Below are 16,525 nucleotides of genomic sequence, written 5' to 3' on the forward strand. Positions count from 1 at the left end.
CTGGCGCCCAGCTACGTGTCTGCGTTTGCTTTTATAGACGGATGCGCCTGGGATCCTCCCGTCGTCCTCGCACGCCCAGAGCGCGCGCTCCAGGTGCGCGAAGCTCCTCTACCGGGGAGGGATCTGTTAAGTCCGGCGGCGGATCTCACATCCCAGTTCCTTCCCGAGGAAGAATTGTGTTTATTTTAAAGCATGATCAACATTACTAGTAGTTGGCAGAGCGAGGAGGAGGGCTACCGGGAGCTAAGCAGGCTGGGCGCCCGTGCAGGGATCCCGCCGCTGCTGAAAACGGAATCTTCCCACAGCTCAGGGAGGTTGCGTTTGTAGCGGGACGACTGACCTTGCACTGGAACGAGTATGGAGCGAGGCAGGGACTGGAAGTCGTTATGCAGTAAAGCTTGCCATGGCAGACCGAGGAGGTACCACTCAAGATCGTGAGGCCCACCTCGTATGACACTGCCAGATGCCAGTTTTGGGATACCTCTGTCAGCCTCCTGCCAGGACCACGTGATGCCTGGCTTTTCTCACGCCGGCCGGAGGCTGGCCGCTTGCAAGGCAACAACACATCTAGTGTCTGTTCGGGAGCCAGGCAAGAACAGGGAGGCGGCGAGCCAGGCAGGATCTGGCCAGCCGGGCTACCAGCTGGAACATCAGGGAAGGTCTAGGGTGACAAAGACCTGAACGCTTGTGTAAGTTTCATGCAGTAGTCCAGTGCTTAGACCTGGCTGATGGCCCTTATTTGTCTGGAGGAATATGAAGCTGATGTTAAGAGAGAAGGAATCGCAAACTCCATCCATCGCTTGGTATAAGATAGCCTGGCTTTAAGTGAAGTCAAGACGACTGTCACAAGTGCTCTGTAGTCTTTCGTTTACGGTACTGATCTGGTAGGAGTAAAGACTTCGATCCTAGTTTCTGCTCCAATCAATATCTAATTATTGCACACACAAAATGTGCCAATGTTTATTTTTACTTTCTTATGTGCCAGTTGGGAGTTGTAAATCTGCTAGTAAATCTAGACCTAGGTCTCACACTTACCAGCAGGAAATATGTATGCCTCACCTTATGCATACAAGCACTCTGACGTCTGAAGTTAATGTATGCATCTTTAATTAAAAGATTTGGAACTTAATCATAGTTACCATGCAGTATTTCCTAGAAAACAAATAATCCTGTGTTTTTTTGACATTCATTGGTTCAAACTGCAGTCTCAAATGTAATAAATAAGAGAAGATAATAAACTGATAATAATCAGTTGATTTTTATATAGGATGTTTAAATAATGCATTTCTATAAGCCATCTGTAGCAAACTTACTTTGTTCCTCTTCTAATTGCTTACACTAATTTTAATCAGAAGTCTGAAAGTAAACACCCCTATATTCATGGTAACATTCTTCCTTAGGTTCCAATTTCTTATTTACTGGTATTTGTATTTCAAATACATTCTGTGTGTGTATACACACATGCATAGGTGCAATGCACGATGGGATAATGTGGCATGGAAGCTGCAGGTTTTGTATTGCTGTACGTATTTGGGATTGTAAAATGTAGTCTAAAATAAAGGTTAAAGGTCGTCTTTACCCACAGATATAAACGTGCACATACATCAGTAAATTAAAAAGGCAAAAGTTTTACTTTGCTTTCACAGATCAAATGTTTTATATGATGCTGTTAAATAAATAAACAAACCAGTAAGATGCCATTCATACCATGTAATGTTTAGAAAATCAATAAACTGGAGCCTCAATTAAAAACATAAAGGAGAAACTGAACTGAAGCCAAATGGAGACTGAAATATCAGCCAAACAATATTGTAATGATTCTTTTAACTTTTGACTCAAGAACAGAAACATCCTTTTCAAAAACAATTCATGTAACTTGTCACTTGGCTTCCACAGCTTTTTTTTTTGGAACAAGGGATATTCCTACACAATTTTTTGTGTTTATTAATAAGGGCCAGAAGGCCATGAAAACATGAAGATAACACTTTGACTCCCTCTCCCATGCCACATATAAGTGATTAACAAATGTGCAGATTAGTAGCAGGGTCATTTATTTATCACTTTCTTCCAATCACTCAAACAAAATAGGATTCTTTTGTGCTCTCAAGTAAGCTAGTTGACATTGTACTGATGTTTAAACTATTGTTTAAATGAAAACTGGAGCTAGAAATAGGCCATTTTTTAATGCGTACCTTTCGAGAGTGGTGTATCAGTATCTTCTCAGTGGAGAAAGTTAAAAACTGCAGTTACTTCCGGCCCAGCCAAATTTACTTTTTAAGTGGACTGCTGCAGCAATAATGTCTCATATGAAGGTAATAAAGTCTTTTACTCAGCAAGCAAGAAAACTGTTTATCAGTCATGAGGAAAACAAGTTGTGGTGTCTTTCATGATCTGAAAAGCAGTTGCATTTTCTGGGTGGTGCTCCAAGAAGCTCCTTTGCAGACACATGTCTACATCTGTTGTAATGGGCTGACAAAGAGCAACGTTCAGGATAGACTCTTTTCTTCATTTTCTGAAATAATTTCCATTAAAGATTCATAATCAGCATATTCTTTCAGAGTTTGTATCATTTCATCTAGCATTTCTTCCCCTAGCATGAAACACTCCATATGATGCACTGATCTGCTTATCCTGTGGTCAGTAATCCGGTCCTGTGGAAAGTTGTATGTTCTGATCTTCTCCGATCTTCCTTTAGTTCCAATCTATCAAACAAGAAGAATCAGTTTATCATCATTGTCTTTTTATAAAAAGGATGAAATGTTGATTAAGCATCTAAAGCAAAAGCTTTCTCTTCCTCCCCCACGACTATCCAAAATTTGTTATAGTTACATAGTACTCAGACCAGTTCAGTAGTTGCAGTAATTGTTCTCAAACGTAAAAGAACAATTTTACTGTATCTTTTTCCAATACTATTCTGGTTCTTCATGCTGTAATCCAGTTTGTTTCACTACATCTCTAGAATTTACATACTACTGAAACTTTAAGTCTGGCTAATATATGACCCTTATCGCTGAATTAAAATGTAATTTTTTTGCCTCATGTAAGTCCTTCCTGGGCTGCTGTTCCTCTGTATTTCCATTTACTATCTGCAGTTCAACACAGGAGTTACCCCGAGAACATAGGCTCGTACAGAATTATATCTTCACTAAGTGAAACTTACTTGAATCTTTCGAACACTGTTTCTCTTTTTGGTTTCTTCTTCCAGTTTGGCGTTGTATAGTTTAGCACATAGCATTTGCATAGCCTTCTCTTTGTTTCTAATTTGAGATCTTTCCTGCTGACATTCAGACACGATCCCTGCCAAAAATATCATGACATTTAACACTTAATAGTAACGCATACTAAAAGGGTTTTGCAATTTCTAGAAGAATTTTATTATGTTACAATAAGCTGTCTCTTTCTTCAATAAATATTTTGGACTGGGAATGTAAAAGTCCAGGCTTAATAATGTCTAATGATACATTTTGGGAGAGAAGTGCAGGCTGAGTTGTACAGGTGCTTTAAGCCATAAGACAAGAAATCTAATTCAGTATGTTGGACAACAGATAGATCATGAAATAAAAGATACGTGATGTGATCTGACTTACAGAAGACACATTTAATACTTGTAATTTTTGGCCACAGTTCCAGGAAATTTAGGATTTAAGGAGCAGTAAAATACACAAGGTAGTGAATATATAGCATATGATCAGAATATACAAAAGTGGGCACTATTTTCTTAAAAAAAGTGTGGTTTCTCCCCCCAAAACATACAATTCAAGTTAAGATGAGAAGTGAACAGCTTAAGAAAGGAGTAGGGAGAAGAAATACAGGAAGAAGACAGCACAAGCTAAGTTGTTATTTGGATTTATTTTAAGTAACTCTGGTAAGATTACAGTACGCCTTTATAAGATTACATAGTATTACTTTATGAAAGACTTGTTTACAAGCAACTTTTTGGATTGCAATGAAGGTTTATAGAAAGAGTTAGGATGAGAGATATAGAAGTTGTAACAGGACAATTGTAAAGGAAGAGAGATCAAGAGGAATGAAGAAGGGAAAGGTGGAATAGGAAAAAGTCAGGAGATATAAAACCCCCTATGAACCATCTCTAGTGCATAACCACAAAAAAAATTGCAATACATTTTAAGATTTCTGTAACAAACACTAATGACTGCCTTCAGCAAAAGCTAAGATCATTTGCTGGTTTCAGTTTGTGGGTTTTTTTTCCAAACATGCAGGCGATCCAAAACTTTTTGAATCTGGAGTACCTTTTTGTCACCGTATCTTGAACAGAATTCTATCCTCTCCACTGTTTACCTTCTGCTTTACTGAGGTGATGCAACAAATGCAGAATGGATTAATGTCTTCAATACATATGAAGAAACGGGTGGCAAAAATCTGGATACGTGAAGATAAAGAGCACTCGGGATTACCCTGAGGCTGTAAAGCCTGACTAATGTTTGTGGTAGAGAAGAGGAAAAGTTAAAAAGCAATGAAAGTCAAGGCAGCTGTTGTGGATTGCTCAAAGGGAAGTAAAAAGTTTAGGAATGGCAATTAAAAAAAGACACGATAGCTAAAATCAGGTAGCATTTGAGGGTATAATCTTATCCCTCCTACGTTTCCTAACCTGAGACCTGGGGCTGGGCCTCCTAATTATGTGTGTAATCTATGGGAAAGGAGCCAGCAGACAAATGGAAGCTGGCATCCTGAGCAGACTCTGCAATTAAAAGCAACATTTTAATATGGAAATAGAGCAATCTCGCTTTTGGAGATTAGTCAAGAAAAGGCAAATCATCAGATTTTAACCTACTCTGTTTTTCAGTTTCTTTTCCATTATGTGAAAGCTTAAATATAACTTTTTCACAGAAACTGATCTGGACGCTTTTAGAGTGTCATGCTTAACGGCAAAATGGATAGCTTACCTACTGAAGCCAGTAGTCTTCACTATTACAAATTGGAGTGGGCACAGGATGGTGCATTTAGGGTACTATAAACACACATGAAAACTATATGAAAACTCTGCTCTACTGTTGTCCAGGTTTGAAAATAAAACCATTGTTTCCAAAGAAATTCTGACAGCAGTTTTGCAATGTACATCTTGTTACTAAGGAAAAAGTGAAGCACCTGTTGGAATATGAACTATCCGTACAGCACTGTCTGTGGTATTGACATGCTGGCCTCCAGCTCCACTAGCTCGCTTTGTTTCTATCCGTAGATCTTTTGGATTAATTTGCAGCCTCATCTGTCGTGGGAGACAGAACACACCCCCCCCCGCAAAAAAAAAAGAACACATTTATGTCGTTTCTTTCTAGACAGATGTCAAACATGCATAGTTAGTTTATTTTATAAGGCACATTCAGGCAAGATCAAACTTTTTAAAGCTTATGAGTGGTAGCTCGCATCCACTTATAAACATATCAACAAATCCTTGTAGCCAGATTGGAATGTGACACGATGGAAGCCAGAAAATCAGACAAATAGTAGCTTAAGGCATAACCATCCCTTAGCACTAATCTTCCCCCTCTTCTGAAAGCTCTGCACCCTCTTCCAGCAGAGTTAACCAATATTTGAACTTGACCAGACGTTTTTTAGATAAAATGGAACATACTCCCTTTGCTGGCTCTGAAATAGGGCGATGGTCTCTGGGAGGAAGGAGCGAGACAGCTTTGGGAGAGAATAGGAAGGAGCAACATCTTTGACAATTTGCTAGGTCAACGTGAAACAAAGATCAAAACAAAGCTTTATTTCTTAGCCAGTTGTTTTTAACCAAGCACATATGGCAAGAATGAATTATCACCCGTACACTTTGGAAGGGGAAAGCGAGGACACTACAAAAATGGGGAAGAGGAGGTGCTAAAAGAAATCTCTATGAGCTCTGTAAACTAATTCAGTCTTCTGTTACTTTGTAAAAAATGTAAAGTTTTCCACAAAACATACAAGACAGTCACAGTGACTTTTCAAGTTCTAGTGAAGTAAACTGCCAGTGACTTTCTTGAGATTAGGATTATGAGGAAATCCAGAAATTCTTTATTTCACCCTCCTAGACAAAAATAAAAATAAACAAACAAATATGACTTAGTTTAAAACTAAGATTAAAAAAAAAAAATCATTAAAAGAGAATAACAAGAGAGACAGAAAACACTTGGGTATCAGCAATAGGGCATGTAAAAACATTGCTCATGGTAAAGTCTGTTATACGAAAAGATAAATATTACCTCGGTGGGCTGGGGTAGTATTGCAACAGTCATTGTGCTGGTGTGAATGCGTCCTTGTCTTTCCGTCTTTGGCACCCGCTGAACACGATGCACTCCTCCTTCAAATTTCATGTACTTGTAAGCCTCAAGACCTGCTATACTGGCAACTGCATGTCTTAGGCCACCTTAGATACAGAAGAAAAACAGTTGTAGAGCTGTAAGAAAAACTGTTGGTGCTATGCTGTTATATTTCAAACAGTGTATTCAGACATCATTGTCATTTGTTTCTTAAAATTATGAATCTACCATTTAAATACTTAGGCAGAATTATACCAAAAATGAAAGAAAACTCTTAAAAACAAAGCCAGACATACATACTCACACACTGTCTCAAGTAAAGGACTGTCAAATTCTTTTTTATAGAGTACAATTTAATTTTTTATATACATAAAAAGATTGCCTATGAACCATGTACATACATGTACCCATACAATCATAAACCGTAGTAGAACTCTAACACCAGCAGTAAGTTTACATAAAGATCAAATTTTGAAAGCCACCTTCAGAAACTACATAATTTTTTTTATTGTTAGTTCAGAACCTTATAATTCGATGGGAAAAACCCCAACTCTTTAATTAAAGGATGAGTATTATTCATACTCCTCTTCTTATCCATTTTCCTCCGTGCCTCGTCTTTGCTCTTTCATTTCATTTGAATCTTTTGCTCCCCTGGAGCAAGCAGAACTCCACTCCTGCCCCTCTTACCAATACATCCAGCAAAACATGTGACAGCAATGTACTAAAAACTAGCATTGAACAGCTCGGAACTTGGAAGTAAAGCCCAATACGACAATGGTTTCGTGACAGAAAGAGTTTGTTGCAATACTAGTTTATGGCATTCTTGCTCGTCCTTGTTTGCTAGCGTGCAAACCCTTCAGTTGTGCTACTATAACTGTTTGAAGGATCAGAGAAGTGATGGCACTATAAATTAATGTAGTTTTTCACCCATTTTGGTTTTTAATCCAGCTCAGTTCCAAGATCCCATTCTCAGCATGGTGGATGGTGTGCCAAGGGAATGATTAAAGAGGAGATAGGCGGCCTTGAAAGAGTATTGCTGTTGAAGTCTTGCAACATGAAACCACAGCCGAGGAAAAGAAGAGGCACATACTTCTCAGAAATACTGTTCTAGGCTATCTCTAGACTAAGGAAATCAACCATAGGGACAAGGTAGCAGCTTTTTTAAAAAAGGAAAATTAAGACAACGTAGAATCTGAAAATGCCCTGCAGAGCAGGAAAAAATCATCAGCCAGAACGTAGGCCAGGTTTTTCACCTCCACAGAGAAGGTTTGCAAATGTTTTTATTCTACAGAAATTTAACATTTCCTCATAACTTTACTAAAACATATTTCCTTTTACAGTCACGTTTGTGGAAAATAGCCTAAACTGCCTCTTCCTTTCTCTTTCATCTCATTTTTGTCCTTCTGACTTTTAAAATTTTTCTCCTACTTGTACAAATCTGTACCACTTTGATTCAAATGCACTGTTCAACATACCTAGTGCCTCACTGATTTAATTTATAGCCACTATCTACTATCAATTCTGTAAGATAAATCTGTCATGTTTAGAATAAATCTCACCACAAAGCATGTGGTTTAACAAATAAGAATATCTGTCAAAATCTTCAGTTTAGATCAATACGTTTCATTCTAACAGGTAGTGTGAAGTCTTTCTACTGCTATGCAAACGCTATTCAAATGAACAAAAGATTTCTTCCTTTACTCTAAAAGAATCTTATATAACCTAAAATAATTAATGTAGTTGAGTAATAAAACTTACTACTTTACATATAAAAGCAAGTACTAAAAAAATCATAAGCAACCTCTGCACACGAGGAAGAAGCCAGGCTATGTCAGGAGTAAAAACAATGCGAATGTCCACAAGGCTACAGCACTACTGATGCCTATTAATTACGTGATAAGCAGTTCATTGCGAAAGCTAATGTTCTGCCTTTTCTCCCTCACTTCTCCTGGCATTAATATATATACCACAGGTACAGCCTGTCTCTTTGAGCTGCAGCCACATCTGTGACACGTTCAGGAGAGTTTAAAGTTTGTAGTGACAAAGGTATGCCTGTGGCACCATAGTGCTTAGCATGAGATGACCAAGAAACTGGTTCAAAAGACAGGTATTTAGGTCATACTGCTTCAAATCAACTATTACCAACACAGGTTTAATATGAAATGCAGCCAAACCCAATGAAATCTCAACAAACCCTTTACCCTGGCAGACATGTCATAGGCCTGTCAGATATAGTTAGCTCTTACTAGCTATATGCTTGCCCCTTTCAATTAAAGGTCCCTCTCTATCCTGAAAGCTGATGCGCACAGAACAAGGGTGTGAGTTTGCACTCATTTTTTATGTGGCATCTCATACTAAATTGAGACAAAGTCCCATATCTGTGTCTCTGCCTGCCACTACAGGGTGAGAGGCAGTGGATAAATAATGACGTGGGTTTGTGCTTTAACGTGTGTGCTAAATCTTGAACGTGCTATTTTTGCACAGTGGCATCCCTTGCGGTAGGTCAATAAAGTCAGTTAAGAGTGGACTGAAACCAATTCTTGATTGTAGCTTTGTTTAACATTCACCTTGTTCACACATGCTCACATTCAGATTTCAGCCAAATTCTGGAGCTCTCTGAAATGAGGAAGTATGACGTTTTAATGTAGGACCTTGCTTCTGCTCATGCAGTCCATAAAAATGGAGCGTGGATGGGATGCAACAGCCTAGTGCCACCAGCAAGCATCCCTAACTCCATTCTTACTCAGCACAGCACAGATACTTTGAACCTGAGGGTTCAAACATGCCTTTCAGTGGCAGTGCCATCTATAGTACCTCTACCTCCCAATTTTTTTCTAGCTCCTCAGTTTTGATAATACGTGGTCATGCAAGCTAAGATCAGAAAAATACTGCAAGAGGCTGACAAAGGCTAGGGCTGCCTTTATTTTTCTCTAAATTTAAATCCTACCTTCCTAAACATTCATTTCAGTGCACAGTCAAGCCCTCAGCAAGACAAAAGAGTTTAAAATAAATATATATCCATTAAAAACCTAGCAGTTTCAAAGAGAAAATACAGCTAATATATATAAGGTTAACGTATTACTTCAATTTCCCATTTAAGGCATTAAAGAGAATGCCTCTGAGGGTGCGGTCTCCTTGTCCAAGGACTGAGCTTTCACCAAAAGGGTAGTCAAGCACAGCTGCCTTTCTCTTCCAATTACAGGACTGCAAGTTGAGTCAGACCTGACTTAAACTATCCAGTAACAGAGAGTTTTTAAGCCAAATCAGTGGATTGATCCAATTAACACTGTGGCCTCAAAATTGCTAGAGCTGAGAGTGAGAAGGAACATACAGCTGGCAGGAAGGTGGGACAGCCCTTGTTTAAGCTGACTGAAACAGGGCTCTGAAGGTGAAGTTGTATGTGACTGCTGGGGTTTAGCCCATCTAAGTCTTGCCTCAACGGAAAGGGCAACTCTCCTCTCCTCCTAGTACATGAAATAAAGAAGACCGAGACACTTCCTCCATTCTCTTTACACCCATCTAACCTGCACCATGTTTATTCCATTTACTTTGGAAAAAAAAAAAAAGTTAATAGATTTCTGTCGGCTTTGAAGGCTGAACTGGCTCAGCTCCTGGCAAAGCGTTTGCCTGGTCATGAATGGGGATAAACATGACTCTCCTCTTTCAGCAACAAGCTGTGCTGTAACATGAAGCTGCTTCTTGTCCCTGCCTTCACTTGAACCATGCAAACAGTTTACTTGACAAATGAACTCTTGACCATAAAAAAAAGTTTATCAATAGTAACAAATTTAGGTAATAGACAATACTGAATTCAAGTGTCATTAAATTAAAAAACGTCTATTAATTGAATTGACAGCAGCCACTCTAGAAGGAGATTCTGATACTGTGAAAACCTGAGTTCATGTTCATCAACTTGAAATGTCACCTGCTAAGAACGCCAAAGAAAGTTATTTGAACATTTTACAGATATAACACTTTTAAAAATCAAATCCTATTAAAGACTTTAAGAACCCAGAAGTGTCAGTGAAATCCATAGTAAGTTAAATTTTATCTGCATATCTGAAAGGTGAAGACGTGGGCCTCCCTTTTTTGAAGTGTGAATACAGACAACAAATCAAGCCTGTACCTAGATTTTCAACTTCCCAGTTTGTGATGTCCGACTGTATTTCTTCCATGTCATCCAACTTTTGAACCTTCTTTTAATCCCTCAATATATAACAATGAATCAAAAACTGTACTTATGCAAGAAGGGTCTTAGGGCACAGAAAGACCCTCATTAGAAGGGGGAAGTAGCTCACTGACATGAGAAGCTCATTCAGGAGAGTTGTGGATATTTATTTTTTGTGAATTTCAACACGGTTGAAACAGAAAGGGTTCAAGATACTTGAAAATATCATTGAGTCCAAAATACGGCATAAGTAAACAGAAGTGTTAGAAGATGCTTCACATTTCTCAAAGCTTGCTAAAAGTCTCTCTGCAATTATATTGTTGACTGAAAAAAGATTAGAGTTTTTCCTGACAGATTGCATATCCTAACATCCTAGCTTTTCTCATTTCTTTTTCAAAGTTTCACTAAAAAAGAAAAAAAAATGCTGATGAAAGTATGAATACAGGTAAAGTTTCACAACCAATGTGAGCTAGGAGCAGTAAGCTGCACAATTGCCCATCTACTGATCCATACCCACTGTGATATATACATTACCTTCACAGCAGTATGTAAGCAAAATGTGGTGGCTTTACTCACAACAGCATAAGTTGTTATGATAACAGTAAGCCTGCAGATCTGTTAACATAGACAGACTTAGCAAATCTAGCCTGCTGAGAATCATGGCTAGCAATCTGTCAATCAAAACCCAAAATCCCTGCCACTGGTTGGGCATGTTTTGGATTGAAGTTTCACAGTTGGCTTAAGCTGACTGAACCGCTTGCTCCTGGAAGGAGGTCCTAGTTTTCTCACTGCCACCACCAGCAGCCACACACTTCTGCCTCCGCTGCCCCCATGAGCATTTGTCCTCTACTCTTGTGCTGGATTACCTGAAAACTAATCGGGGAGGGGGTTGTGCTATTTTTCAGTTGGACTGACTTGGTGATGAGACTCTGCGAAAATGCATAATCACACGTGCCAATGCAAAGAAGTCAGCAGCAACACAGGGACAGCAGCCTGATCTTTGTGAAACAACTTTACACACTAACTGGATTAAGCTAAAATTAACTAACATGTGCTACTGACTCAGTTTGTTGTGTAAGCCTACCAATCCCCATCTTTGCAAAGACGCTGTTCCATTAGATGCAGTGAACCAACTTCACAGCTCATCATCACCAGAAGATCCAGTTTTTCCACCTCCTTGCATTCAGCCCCATGTTGCTGCTTACCCTATGCTAGCTCTAAGGCTCATGAGAACTCACTTAACACATTAACTAGGCAAAAAACTATCCCAGTCGTAAAAAGCAGTCTTTGCCAGTTTAAGTGAAAGGACATGAAAACAGCCCCCCGCAAAAAAACCCAGCCAAAAAGGTAAGACTGGTCAGACAGGCAGAGAGGCAGTAAGGAAGAGGGGAGAAAGGAGAAACATCTCCTTTTACTGGCATCAAGCCGTTAAACTGACTACCTGTGAAATTTTACTTGAAGACTTTAACAAATAATCAGATATCCTATCTCTCCTCTCAAAGTTTCAATAATTCCCCCACTTTGCTCATCCATTAGCTGTTACAGATGAGCTATACCCAAACACCCCCATTTCCTTATAGTAATCCTTTAATGACATTATTTCAGATAAATTCAGAATGTTCTAGATTAAACCTCAAGAACAGTTTTAATTATACTGATCCCTCTCTGCCAAGGGATCCCTAATAATAAACAGACTTTCAACCTGCCACCGAACTGATCTATAAACACTAGAAACATTAAGTAACTAAGCAGAACAGCATATACAAATAAAAAGTATATGTAACCTATATTTGCAAAAAAATAAAGCTAAACAACAATCTGCATCACTTTCTGAATTTTGTTCCACCAAGCACTTAGTTTCATTTCTACTTTTTGAAACTACTGAAAGACAAGTTTTATTTTTTAGCACTTTAGTATTGAAATGGAGTTTCATTCTCAAATACAGAAGCTGAGCAAAACTGTACTCAGACATTCAAACAATCTTCGGCTTCTAAAATTGTGCAAATTAGCTTCATGTAGTCAGGAAATTCAAGTGTCATATGAATGAGTGTTTCAACTTAAAAAGTTACAAAGATTAAGTATTTTCATTACTGACCTATTTCACTGGGAAAGTATTCTAATATTTCAAATTTCCACTTTTTATAGGCAGCATATCGTTGATACATATCAAATATCTCTGAGGTGAACAACATGGCTTCCTGTCCTCCGATTCCAGCGGTTACTTCCATGACAAGATCACTCTTGTCTGTTTCTTCTGAAGGAATCAAAAGCAACGCTATCTGCAAATAGAAAAACACCCAGCTAAGACTTCCCCCTGACATTGCTATCCACAACTGAGATAGTATAAAATGCCAGACAAGTCTGTAATCAATCAAGGCTGCGTCCTCCTGCACTGACTCGCTGGTTGCCCAGAGGACAGGCTTCTCACGCCTCTTGCAGTGAAGAGGCAGCAGTCGGGAAGAGGTGGGGGGACACGCTGCGTTGCAGGAAGGCTCCCTGTGCCTGTTCACAGTCGCAGGAGCTACATAGGTCTCTCTCAAGACCTGTGAAACCTCACAGAGGTTTTCACCCATCAGGAGCGCTGTGACGTCTGGACACCACAGGATACACACTGGTTCTTGCAAGACAACGGAGCATCTCCCTTCCCATCAGATTTCCTTTTAACCCGGTCTCAACTGCAGAGCTAAGAAGGTATGGATGTTCAGAAGGACAGTCCTTCAACAACAACTCAGCCGTATTATTCATTTATTTATTTAAAAAGGGAGAGCCAGCCTTATACTGACCTGTAGAAGAAAGACACACTAGAACAAAAAAAACCTGTATCACAATTTTGCAAGCTGGATCAAAACTGTGGACGATTTGCAAATGCTTTTCAATCATCTTCCTTCACTAGCATCAGGTGATGTTTCTTTCCAGACTTCTCCTTCTTTTGGCAAAATTGTAAGTATTTACAAAAATATTTATAAAGTGACTGTTGTATTGTTGTCGAAGGAATAAAGACAGTGAAAATACCAGCTTCTACTTCACCAGTAACATTAAGAATATGTAACAGTTTGTTTATGTAAAGATCATTATTTTTATGTTAAGTTACATAGATACTACGTAGAACCTATGTAAGGTAGCAGTCTAAAGTAGTTACATAGTATTAAAACTATTTTTTTCAAAACCACTAGTGTGTGTGATACTACGCAAGTTTAATGTTTCCAATAGATAAAAAGCTGGACATCCATAAAGGTACACCCAGGCAAGACAAACTATAGCACCTACTTATAAAGATGCATTGATTCAAACAATTTCAGATACAAGAAGGCACTTACTTACAGGCTGTCTCTATACCATCTGCGTTTTTCATTTTCCTTAGATAACAGACACTAGTTGAGGAGTGTAATTGGCAGGGAGGGGAGGAAGAGAAGAGTTTATCGTATACATCTTATTTTGATGAGAAGACAATTTGGCTTTGTTAATTTAAGAATGGCAAGGAAATAGAGGCTCTTAAGGGGATCTAACCTGGTGTTTCAGTTCAGCTATCTCTTCTTCACAGGAGGCAATCTCTCTTTCTGCAAGCTTCCGGAAATCTTCACTCTCATCTGGAATATTTGAGCATGGTTAATCCTCAGAACTATATCAGTGCCACTCTCAGAAAACCTTCTGAAAAATAACCACATGAAGAACTTACTCTAAAAAACCAAACCAAAAAACCAAAAACCACCACACAACCCCCCCCCGCCCCAGCACACTAAACTTGTCAGAAAATGAGATTAATAATAGGATACACAGTACATATTGAGTGTTTTCTGATATTGTTCAAGACGGAAAAATCTGAAATACAAGAAGGTCCACTTACACATTGAAAAGAAAAAAAACCACAAAAAAACCCCAACCCAACCAAAAAAACAAACAGTTGCTGTGCTGGTGGTCAAACAGTGGCACAGGTTGCCCAGAGAGGTTGTGGAATCTCCATCCTTGGAGATATTCAAACCTTGACTGGACACAACCTTGAGCGACCTGCTGCAGGTGACCCTGCCTGAGCAAGGGGGTGGACTGGGCGATCTCCAGAGGTCCCTTCCCACCTCAGCCATTCTGTGATTCTAAGAAATTACTTTCTGTATTTCAACGTGACAGGAACATCAAGGATTTAAAGAGCACAGCAGCCCCACAACTGACACTCTTCATTAAAAGGACTATCACCCCTATCACTGTATGCAAAAATTTGAACATAGTAGAAATAATTTCAAGTATTTTATCTCTGTCAATTTATTCCAGAACAGCTGCAATTCTTCTAACACATCAATAAAAACAAAGGTATGGAAGAGCTCTTGCATAATAAGAGGAACTTGTAATTTTAAAGTGTTACTTGACTGATCAACACTCATGCTTTACAAGTAAGACTTGTTTTTCTGTACTACAGTTTCGATATGTTAAAGTGTTCCTTGTTTTTCTGGTCAATATCAAACTTCACACACACCCACGTAAAAAAATAAAATAAAAAAAAAAAAAATCAACATCTTAAGCAGCCTCTGATCCACACCTATTCAGCTCCCTCACCCAGAAGAAAAAAATATTACCCCAAAAAGGAGAAAATGGTACACACAATGAAAGAGGGGGAACTGGGGCAGGCACAGGGACACGTAACTGCACGCTCAGCAGCAAGAGAAAAAAAAGAAAGATGCTAGACTACTTTTTTCTGTGTACAGCAAGCTTTTAAATGCTTTCAGCTGAGACAGGAGGTGCATTCTTACAGTAAAGCCACACCTTTTCAGCACTGTAACTGCATTTAGTCACTAGCACAATTTTAAATGAAACTTTTTGACTTTACAATTTAGGTTTGATATTGGTGAATTAACCCCCCCATCACTTCTGTAAGAAGGAAATTAAAAAGATAATCATGCGTAAATTGGCTTAAGCAACAACCATGCTTTACCTACAGCTGGCTAAGAGCATGCATGGTTGACTACCTAACTGTAACTCTTTAAATATGTAAACTTGATCATCTGTAACTATCTACATTTCTTTACAATAACTACTGACTGATCAAGGGCTCGTCATTAAGGCCAACAGAAGGAAGGATTAAGAATTAAGGAATTACAAATCTATTAGAGTCAAACCAGCTACTGATAATGCAGTTATTATGCAATTAAGAAATAATCTAATATAAAAATTAATAGCAGTTGCATACTTTAAGATGCAAATGTAATACAGGCTCTAAAATCAGCTTAAAAGAATATATATAAATACTTTTAAAGATGAACTACAGAAGCGCTCAAAGTTACTGACTAAGCCCTTGTGATCACTTCACTTTGCTGAAGTTCTAAGCCCGGTTTTGATGACACTGGCTTCTTCAGCGGGTTTTGAAAGGAGAAAAAAAAAATATCTTCCATTCCATTTCATTCAGTTAATTTGGGTCAATGACTAGTTTGTTCAAAGGAACCATTTCTCCTTTTTCAGTCTGAGGTAGGAGGGAATGAATGGGGGGGGGGAATCATTTGCTTTTAGACAGCACTTGCCACATCCGTTAGTCAGAACAACTGACTACAGTTAACACTTGATTAATCAGTATTTAGCAAAGTAGTAAGTATTAAATGATCTAGGGAACATTTCGTGATCTAGCGAATGTTTACTCATCTTAAAAGTACTCCTTTCCTGCACTTTGGTTTCTAACTGCTATCAAAACCAAGTTTGATTGGGGGTAAAACCCACTATTTGGCAACACTAAAAGCGTGCAGCTACTAACACAACGCAAAGTTAAATCGCAGGGCGGAGGCAGCACGAACAGGTGCTAAAGCCTCTGGCTGCTGGAACGGGTGCAGGCAGGCGGGCCTGTCTTGACAGCGCGGAAAAAAATCCACACACAAAAAGAAAAAAAAATGAGACGTTTTCTGCCCCCGATTAATTATCTTTATTTCACATGAACAAGGTGCTATCACGCTGCTCTGCCCTCACCTATCGGCGGCTCCCAGGCCCGCGGATGAGCCCTTCCCGCTCACTCGTACCCTGACCTCCGCCCAGGAGGTTTGCCCGCCTTCGGCGACGGAAGGCCGGAGGACACGGCCCCGGCCCTCCCTAGCTGGCGGGTCTGTAACCCTCCCCGCCCCTCACCGCTCTC

At 39.2% G+C, this 16,525-nt stretch overlaps 2 protein-coding genes across 2 annotated transcripts in view; both read right to left on the bottom strand.

Annotated features, from left to right (window-relative positions):
- The window catches only part of FBXO5 (F-box protein 5), an 8,994-nt gene extending 6,784 nt beyond the window's left edge, over positions 1 to 2,210 (bottom strand). Inside the window, exon 1 of the mRNA XM_009281421.2 lies at positions 2,193 to 2,210. The gene's annotated coding sequence lies outside the window, so the exon portion shown is untranslated. The remainder of the gene's footprint in view (positions 1 to 2,192) is intronic.
- Positions 1,696 to 14,007, bottom strand: MTRF1L (mitochondrial translational release factor 1 like). Its single transcript, XM_019472648.1, has 6 exons — positions 13,930 to 14,007; positions 12,518 to 12,701; positions 6,198 to 6,361; positions 5,107 to 5,224; positions 3,161 to 3,297; positions 1,696 to 2,702 (listed from the first exon to the last, which is right to left on the bottom strand). Exons 2-6 carry the CDS (start codon positions 12,648 to 12,650, stop codon positions 2,487 to 2,489), a joined length of 768 nt encoding a protein of 255 aa, XP_019328193.1. The 5' UTR covers positions 12,651 to 12,701; positions 13,930 to 14,007; the 3' UTR covers positions 1,696 to 2,486.
- Positions 14,008 to 16,525: the final 2,518 nt, after the last annotated feature.

This window comes from Aptenodytes forsteri, unplaced genomic scaffold (assembly GCF_000699145.1).
Source record: "Aptenodytes forsteri isolate BGI_AS27 unplaced genomic scaffold, ASM69914v1 Scaffold82, whole genome shotgun sequence".
Taxonomy (NCBI): domain Eukaryota; kingdom Metazoa; phylum Chordata; class Aves; order Sphenisciformes; family Spheniscidae; genus Aptenodytes; species Aptenodytes forsteri.